The 9321-nt window shown below is 34.8% G+C and overlaps 1 protein-coding gene across 2 annotated transcripts in view; it reads left to right on the forward strand.

Moving 5' to 3' along the window:
- LOC139120638 (leucine-rich repeat-containing protein 27-like) overlaps positions 1-5214 on the forward strand; it is a 52406-nt gene extending 47192 nt beyond the window's left edge. Inside the window, exon 11 of one of the 2 annotated variants that reach the window (XM_070685155.1) lies at positions 4266-5214. In XM_070685155.1, coding sequence (XP_070541256.1) covers positions 4266-4358 — 93 coding nt within the window. In that variant the 3' untranslated portion in view covers positions 4359-5214. Of the gene's footprint in view, positions 1-1227; positions 1369-4265 lie in introns of those variants that run through there. The other variant, XM_070685156.1, reaches the window with a different exon arrangement.
- Positions 5215-9321: the final 4107 nt, after the last annotated feature.

Consider the following 9321-nt stretch of genomic DNA (forward strand, 5'->3'; position numbering starts at 1 on the left):
CCTTGCAAAATGTTATACGCGTACCTACACAAATAACCTTTATAACAGTATTTCTAATAGAGATGACGAACATCCACAAAATGATTCTCGGTACTTGAGCGAAATCGATAAACTAGGGGTAGAAATGAATCGTCAATATTTCGAATATTTGTTCACTAATCGGACTCCTTGTTTGACATGACCTTCTGCAGAACACGTGGATTATGTTGACTGTTGAAATTTGTCGAAATTCACAATACAGGGGCTTAATAAGCGGCCCAAAACTGCCGATCACACTTGGTGCGTAATTTGTGACCCAGCGTGACCTGTACTGTATTAATGATGTAATCTGGTCGATGATTGGCTGAATGCCGGAATACATTATCATAATGAGTCTCCAATTTTGGAGCTGACCCGGACTGGTTTTGTATCTGGTAGTAACAATGGTAGAGAGCTGACAGAATGACATTCCACAAAGACAATGGTCACCATTAAAGTTACATTGTACCAGTGTTACCAGGTAGACAGAAAGAGGCTCAACTTGAAATAAGGCTAAGTGAGTTGCCAAAACTGATAACTTGTCTTGAAAGTAATCGTAGCAGCAAGAGAACAGCCATTTCTTCAACCCTATCGGCCATGGCAGGATGATCAAAGACATGTTGAGTAACAGTTCTTGTAACTTCTAATCAGCAGTCATTTCATTTGAATGCTGGCATCACCATTGTTATTTGAAATCAGTCAATGGTGAAGGAAATCTTTACTGTCACTCTCTCATTCTAGCGACATGACATCATGGTTTCTTTCTTGCATGTGTTGCATTAACCATCATCTATTCATGTTAGTTTTTCACAAAAATTGAACGTTATATGAAAGGACCATCTGATTCAGTGCATTTTGACAATGGATTGGCTAGCTCTTGCTGTATCAGTTATCAATTAAATACTCATTTCCTGCATGTATTTCAAGATGTTACTGAAAGAAGCATGAATTTTAGTAAGCAAAGATACCACTCCTAATTTGTGAGACGTTTCTATCTTACATGTAACCATCTTTTGTCTGTTTCCTCTAAAAATTATTTTGTTTTCATTTGTGTTGAGGTTGTATTAACTGACGTCTTTCACATTTTGTGTTTTGTTTTCTGCATTGTGTGGTATACCTCTAATAGTTGGTTTGCTCTGCTCTGTCGATAACTCTCTATTAATTTCATTTTATAACCCCAGATATTGACCATCTTCTGAATTTTTACAGTTGCCCCTTCCAGCCCGGTATTCCAAACTTAGACTCTTTTAAAGGCCAGAGTAAGTCAATGTGTGTGGGGAATTAATCATTGTGTCACATCCTGTCAAGATTTCCTTGTTTTACACCACCTAATCACAAGAACACACTATACCCTTTCTCTTACAAATTAGCCAGGATATAAATGTCTGATAGCTTGAGGGATAAGTGGGAAATGGCAATTTCACTTGGCATGTAACCTTTTGTGAGTTATGTTTTCAGAGTAAAGGTCACATGCGGGGGTCATATGTATTCTTGTATCCACTTTAATTGAGATTCTACATACACCTGTCTGTTAGTGATGAATTTAGTCCTCCCAAACTGTGTGGTGAATTACTCTCCATAGTAGGCCTGTGAAGGTTTGATTTTTGCCAGTGAAATTTTCTTCTTTGTGCAATGTGTAAGTGAACTAAAATATATATATATATATATATATATATATATATATATATATATATATATATATATATATATATATATATATATATATATATATATATATATATATATATATATATATATATATATATCTGTGTATACTACTGGATTCATCTCAGTATTTGGTGTGATGATGTATCATGGGTTGAATATTAGATTTTGTTCTTATGAAAGTGTTAGTCTCAAAAATATTCAAATGGATTTCAAAAATGCACAATGGTCAAAAATAAAAAGCTCCAGAACTATAAGTCCAATTGCTTTGATATTTGGTACATACCGGTACCATTTATTCCTTGGGATGTCATATGCTCAAATAGGTTTAAAATTTGCCTATGTAAAATCGTCCATTTTGCTTCACATTTTCCTTACAAAACTTCAATGATCTTCTCAGGAGCTACTTGTCTGATAGCATTGAATTTTAGTTTTTCGGTTTCTTGGTCCAGTATATGTACTCTTTTTCAAGTTAAATGAAATGATCACAAAATTTGCACACTCTGCTAACATCCTTCAAACTTAGTTTACAGGTGCCAAGGATGACTTCGGGTAGATTTGAAATTAGTGTGTGTAAACTTTTGGCTACTTTCTCATTTTTGGTAGCAACATCTTTGCTGAAACCCAGATTGGTTTCAAAGTTTGTATGTCAGATGTATATCAGTTGTAATCAAGTCTGGGAGCACAGCTTTATTCATGATGTTTTCATTGATTGGATGGAAAGTTTGGAAGAATAATGAACAGGAATAAATATGTATTTCTGATATAATTTATACTTGTATTTGAAGAGTATGTGAACAAATGAGATCAGGCATTCATTTCTCCATAAATGCTATCAAATCTATGACAACGTCCATGTTCAATAACACAAAGGCTGACTGTTTGGATAAAAATAGGACTTTCATCTTGCATATAAATTTAAAGATGAGGTCAAGATTTCATACACAGTATTTCTTAGGACTCAGAAACAGACTGCTATGTTTATAATAATTGTTTTACAAACAGAGGAGAATTTTCGTTTTACTTATATCGCCTGGGGCACGAAAGTACAGATTAGGACATAATTGCTGACAGTCCCATGGAGTTTTGTCTCGTCAGTTGATATTATACCATGTGTGATATTCTATCTGTCTGTGGAGTCATTTTTGTCAAGTGTGATCAATTCTGTCAATTCTAGTCAGTCAATCAAACCTATAACATGAAATTTCTGTGTGCATACATGTTTCCATTCTGTGATTATCTAAATGTTTACTTTGGTACAAACCAGAATGTTTACATATAAAAAGTTCATCATGGCACTGAACTATTTTTGTAGACAAAAATAGATGTGAAGTACTGCAATTTTATCTTTATAGTGTGTTGAATAGTATAGATTTACAATGTTCTGTACTAATCAAGTGTGATTTCAGAAAAGAATATAACCTACAGAGTTGTGATAAGAAATGAAATTGTACTAGATTTAATGATCACAACATATATTGAATCAAATCATACTCATCTATTAATATGCGTATATTTAATATGCCTAAGACAGGAACAGTTCACTTTCCATGGAATATTGATATGCAGTTTTAGTACTGTCTTTGGTATACATGCCTATGTTTTCTTCAACACTTTCACCTCATAACATTATCATCTCATGATCAATTACTTCAAGTTTGAACCAAATACATATATCACTGAGCTCAGAAGTGAAGCTTTTCTATATTCCCTATTTCCATAATATTTGAAATAAAATTCACAGATGAAGATATTAAAATCAGTTCAAATACTGTGTGTGAGGAGAGGCGTCTTAATAAAATTTGAAATTGTTGAGTTGTACCATCATATTTTGCCAATTATTAAATATTCAGTCTGCATAATTTTATTTTACAAAATACATTTGCTGTTTATTCCTGTTATTGTTGAGAGGACAGCACTAAGCAGTTTTATTTTTTACTCAAATTCATCCAGTCACTCCATTTGGCACTAAGTAATTCTGTCAGCCTCTATTGCTGCATACACACAGACCCGATTACACCGTGAAAAGGCAGTGAGGCTTAATAAAGTACATTTGGTTGTCAAAAATTGAAGAATGGTTCTTCTCTTGTGCATCAGTCATCAAGTACACGTACATAATAACTACTGAAAAACATTGCTATATAGATGTTAAAATCTTTGCCAGATGCTGTTCGATAGTGAACGTAAATTCCTCACTTAAGCACTCTCTGCTGTAACCAGGGTTTATTCACGTCTTTTTTATAACACAACAGGAATAGCAGTGAAAATGTCCGTATCATAAAAGGACAATTTTGTTTCACTCAATACATTAGAATACAATCTGCTCATGGTTGTGGGCATCCTCACCCTTGCTGTTTTCTTCCATCACAAGCTTTTAAATTCTAATTTCATGAACATCATGAAAGAAAGTCATCAAGCTCCAGTAAAGTTTCTGTTTTATGTATGAAAGTAGTCCATTGAAATTCATCTGTTCACCAAAATGATAAATTGGAGTGTTTATGTTGATGGACTTTGTCATTCTAGCATCACATGATCAGAAAGGCCCAAGGTATTGACTTTCCCATTTCACCTTTGTACTCTAGGCCGAAGTCTTGCACCATGATCTCAATGCCCGGAGAAGAGAGTTGGAATATCGATTCCGAGCATTCACCGGAGATGTTTCACCGATACCATAGCTGCAGTGCATGTATACTCACACCATTACACCTTTCAAGAAGTAGAGAACATCAAAAATTGCGATGACGTTACCATTCATGATGTCATTGTGCCAAATTCAACTATGCATACTTGCAAATGGTTTTAAAATGACATTTTGTGTATCATATATAGAGCCAAAATAAAATTATTTATTTTCAAGTTTTCTGGGCAAGACAAACTTCTGCCACACGTGTAATATTTTTGATAGAGAGGTCATTTTCACACGACATGTGCAAAATTAGGTTTTCCCCGCATGGCTGTGATCTTGTGATTTTTACACAAGGTTAATTTTTGCAGACCTTCTATAGATATAGGAGAAACTTTTAGGCAGTTTCCAAGAAAGTCAAACCTGATTGGTTGACGGAGCAAGCTGAGGATTTTATATTGCTTAGCAACACTTGAACTTTGAACTCAGTTTAAATGATGATGCACTGTGACACACAATGTGTCATGCAGATCCAAACTAACAGCTGCCAAGTCCAAAACTGAGCGCATTGCTGACAAGCATATCTTTGCTTTCCACCTCAATTACTCTGAAGATACAAATACCCCACATTATCTAAATCTGAGCAAAAATCTTTTCAATAAAATGACAGATTCCAGCATATCAAATATACGGATTTGTGAATAAATTTTGTACATTTTTTGCAAAAAACAATTTCTATGAATAATTTTGTGCAGATATCTGTCTGTCATTTTGTGCTGCTTGTGTTTATGATATTGACAGTGTTTTGAATGTAGAATGCTTTCTGACATGTAGTGTAATGAGTGAATCTGTCAAGTGTGATGGTCACTCGAAAATAATAAAAACTAATATGATATTATTAAACCAAATTTATTGTCCCTTCTTTCTGTTGTTCTACATAACTACAAAGATGTACCAGCCATACTTTAGACTGTCTGCAAAGTGATGAATTTTTTCTGCAATTATGCAATAGAAGAGAGTAAAACACCATAAATGACACATACCGGTAATTACAAAGAAAAGAATCTTACTGCTGAAGTAATTCTCTAAAAATCTTTCTGATGATCATAAAATGTGGGACCCAATGTGGTGAAAGCTGGAATAAAGGTAACCAAGTCATATAAAATCAAGGAAAACCTCAATCAAATATTTGATCCTAGATCCTTTTTTTGGAAAATTAAAAATTTTGTAAGGTATTGGTTTTCGCATGTGATAATCAAGAAAAAGTAAACCTTACTAAAATATCTGATTATGGATACTGTTTCTGGAAAATAAACGATCATACAAGATACTGGTTTTCACAGCCGTATACATTTTGCATTTCATGATATTTAAGACGCATGTGAAATAGAATTTTTCAGTTACCCAAGTGTGTTCGAAAGGACATTTTTCAACAATGAATATGACCTGTTGCCTACCATCAGTGCTATTTCAAACTACCAAGTGTGTACACATCTGGTAACGTATGGACGTTCAAAGCACTACTGGAAAATAATAAAAAAATTAAGGGAATCCTGGAAAGCAAATCATGACCTATGATTTATATGAACAATGCTGTTGTTAAACGTAGGTTGCCATAAAAATGCATTTCTTAATGTTGGTAGTGCATTATTTGTCCTAAAAAAAAATATTTTAAATCCTTGAATTTTCTGTGACTGAGATATTGAGTTAACAATTTCTGTATGTCTTCCAAGAAATACACCAAATCCTACTAGTTTGAATGCAGTCACTTGATTGGGCAAACAGCAGGGTAACAGTGATCCAGTTCCAACCACGCGGAAAGCACAACACTCAAAGTTTGATGACCAGTATAATTGTGATCTGCAAGAGGAAGTCCACCTCACAAGAAGGAACCCAATAAAGGCTGTCATTGATCCTGCCAGGCCTTCATTTGTAATGTTTTTGTATGTTTTTGTTCAGGTCAAAAATGACACTTTCCCCAAAAATGTGTAAATACAGATTGGCAAAAAAACTAGATTGTATAAAGGCTTAGGCGAAGCCAGGAAAAACAAACAAACAGACAATCATATAAATAACACATGCAACATATTTAAGATATGTGACGTCAGTATCACTACATGTAACTAGTGGCAATACTGGCGTCGCATCTTGAATATGTTGAATGTTATTTATTTATGTATTTATTTGTTTATCCTACCTTCCCTGTTGAAATAAGTAGATTAGTGTGTAATGTTGCTTTCTACACTAATCCATAATCTAATACAGCTTAACCATTAAGCAGCAGAATCACATTAACTGCATTGCCCATCAACCACTTTTTCCAAAGTCTGTCAATTCTGTATTTTAATACAATATTCCTTTCCACTGAAGAAAGGGCAAGCAAAGCATTTCAATCACTTCAAATTGCTGGATATTGATATAAGTATAGACGCCACTTGTGGAATGTTGAACTCCTATCTAGAGGTCACGCAGAATTACAACACTGTTAAGGCTGACATGACAAGGCTTTCAAGTGATACCTAGCACTCTGTGGAAAATGTAACAGTGTTCCCTCCATCTATCTTGTACACTGTGGTGTCTCAAGTGTCACTTATCATCCCTGTATCTGCTTAGAGAGCTTCGTCCATGGCTTGATGGATTTCAAGTATTTCCACGTACATTGTGTAGAGTTGCACTTTAGTGCTCCTACAGTATTTCAATGACATGAAAGAAAATGCCAAAATGTCATAATCAAGATTAGTCTGAAAAGACTGAAAAAAAATTAAAAGATTTTTGAAATGAAGAAATTAGCTTACCCAAGTACAACATATATCATAATAGGGCCATATAGTATGTACTTTTACTATAGATTTGGTGTGTTTAATTTTATAGCTAAGCAAAGGTAAATTATGGAATGTCTAATGAATACTCAGACCAACCAGAAGTGCATGACTAATACACTGGAGAAAAACAAGTGTTTCCTGTATGGCAACAGGAATCTCCATTTCGTAGGTTTTGGGACACATGTGATTCTGTTATGTTAAAATTAAAATCATAATTCCTTTTTGGCAGTGTGGAAATACTTCATGGTAATCTCTGCTTTAAATAATGGGAAGTGCTCTTTGTTCTCAACACTGGTGTGCCACTGTGACTTTAAAATGTGCTTTTCGTTTCCAATGTAATGTATACTAAATGTTACTTGACGCTTTCAGAGCTATTATGGTGGCGCCAACCTGAATCAGATGAAGATAAATTATAGCGAACGTAATCGATTCTGAAGCAACTTGCGCTGATACTTTCTCTAAAACCAATGCAATTAACCACAGCAGCTATTGACCTCATGAATAGTGTATTCCCCTAGAAACAGCTAGGTTAAAGCTACAACTTGGCACAGATTTCTTTGAGACTATCTGAGGAGCATGGAATCTGTAATGACTGGGATATGCCATCTCAGCTGAAAATTAAAAGACTTATCCGATCTTTATATTTGCATTGCACGGGTTCATACATCTGTTATTGGTAGTTCAAATCCTGTTGGTTTACTCTAAAGGGATCACTGAACTCACAATTAGCATTTACATTGGATGAATGGATCTGTACTTGGGTGGTCTCAATCAGAGGGAAATAATCTTCAATTGGTAAAACATTATATTTTCTCTAATCTAAAGTCTTTACAAATGGGTCGTTTGAAACCAGCCAATGAATGCCCAAAGGTACCTGCAAAGAATTTTGTAACTGGGGAATGCACAGTACTTGAGACACCTGGAAACCATCAAAGTTCAATATGCTGATTTCACTGAGCACTCACAAACTTCTGTTGTTCTTGTCGGGAGGCTGGGAGCTAACAATAATATACATTTCATTTCCTGCAAAAAGAAATTTTAAGTGTAAAAATTTTTTTTTTTCATTTTTACAGTACATCCTATATCCCTTCAAAGATCTAATGGCATCCAAATTGCTTTGGTCAGTGGTCTTTCCCACCACTGGTATGTGAATATGCAACAGAATAACTATTTGCTTACTTGGGAGTCATTTCAGCTGTAACATTTGATGTCGATGACCTCAAAGATTTGACATAAAAATTGATGAGTATGGGTAATTTCAGATGTAAGAAAGTCAAATCTTGTTAAAACCCTGGAAAGGAGCGACGTGTGAATTTGCTGTTTTATTCACTCACTTCAATTTGCCGAGCTGTACCCATTTCTTGATTGCCTGCCAAGACACATCAGACATACAATACACAAACACATTAGGGCTGGTCGATTAATAGCTTAATAAATTACTTGTAAGTGCTGTAGCTGAGCTATGTCTGAAGAGCCAAACATTTCATTTGTCACAGTCTCACTTTGTGTTTAAGCTTTCCCATTTTCTGTCTGTGCAACTGTTGCTGCTTGGTGGCGGTATAAAACTTCATCATATATTACATGATGGCAAGTGGAGTGGTAAACAGTATCCATGCACCTTGAAACATAAAATTCTGAACCGCTTTACACAGATTTAACACCAAAGTCGTTTACGCTGAAGTGGATGTTTGACTTGCCCAGCAGTTTTCCAGTGAGTGAACAAGTTAAACTTCAGACATGCAAAACGTCACCACCCCATTATATTTTCACATCTGGATAATTTCTTCTGATGAAACTGACTCCACTGTGCATTTGCTCAAGAGAAATATACAGCTATGGTATCGATGACTCATTCGTTGATTTGAAGTATGAGCCATTTGAAAGTGGTGAGAATTTTGAATGTGCAGTCAAGATTTCCATCTCTTAGGATACTTTGCTGCGTAACATGAGTCTTGAAACCATTAGAAAAGTTATCATTCTGGATGTAACTTGATAAACAGCAAACTTTTCAAGCGTATAACCTTTATGTCTTCAATTAAGAATTGGAATAAAGATTGCAAATTACTTTCCATTTCACAAATACAAATAAATGGTTTCACTGATATTTGGAGTCGTCACTTGAGATTTTCTAGTTAATGTTTCTAAAAATGAAAAATGGAACATTACATCAACATGTAGGATGAAGCTGGTGTT

Source organism: Ptychodera flava, chromosome 20 (genome assembly GCF_041260155.1).
Source record: "Ptychodera flava strain L36383 chromosome 20, AS_Pfla_20210202, whole genome shotgun sequence".
NCBI classification, from domain to species: domain Eukaryota; kingdom Metazoa; phylum Hemichordata; class Enteropneusta; family Ptychoderidae; genus Ptychodera; species Ptychodera flava.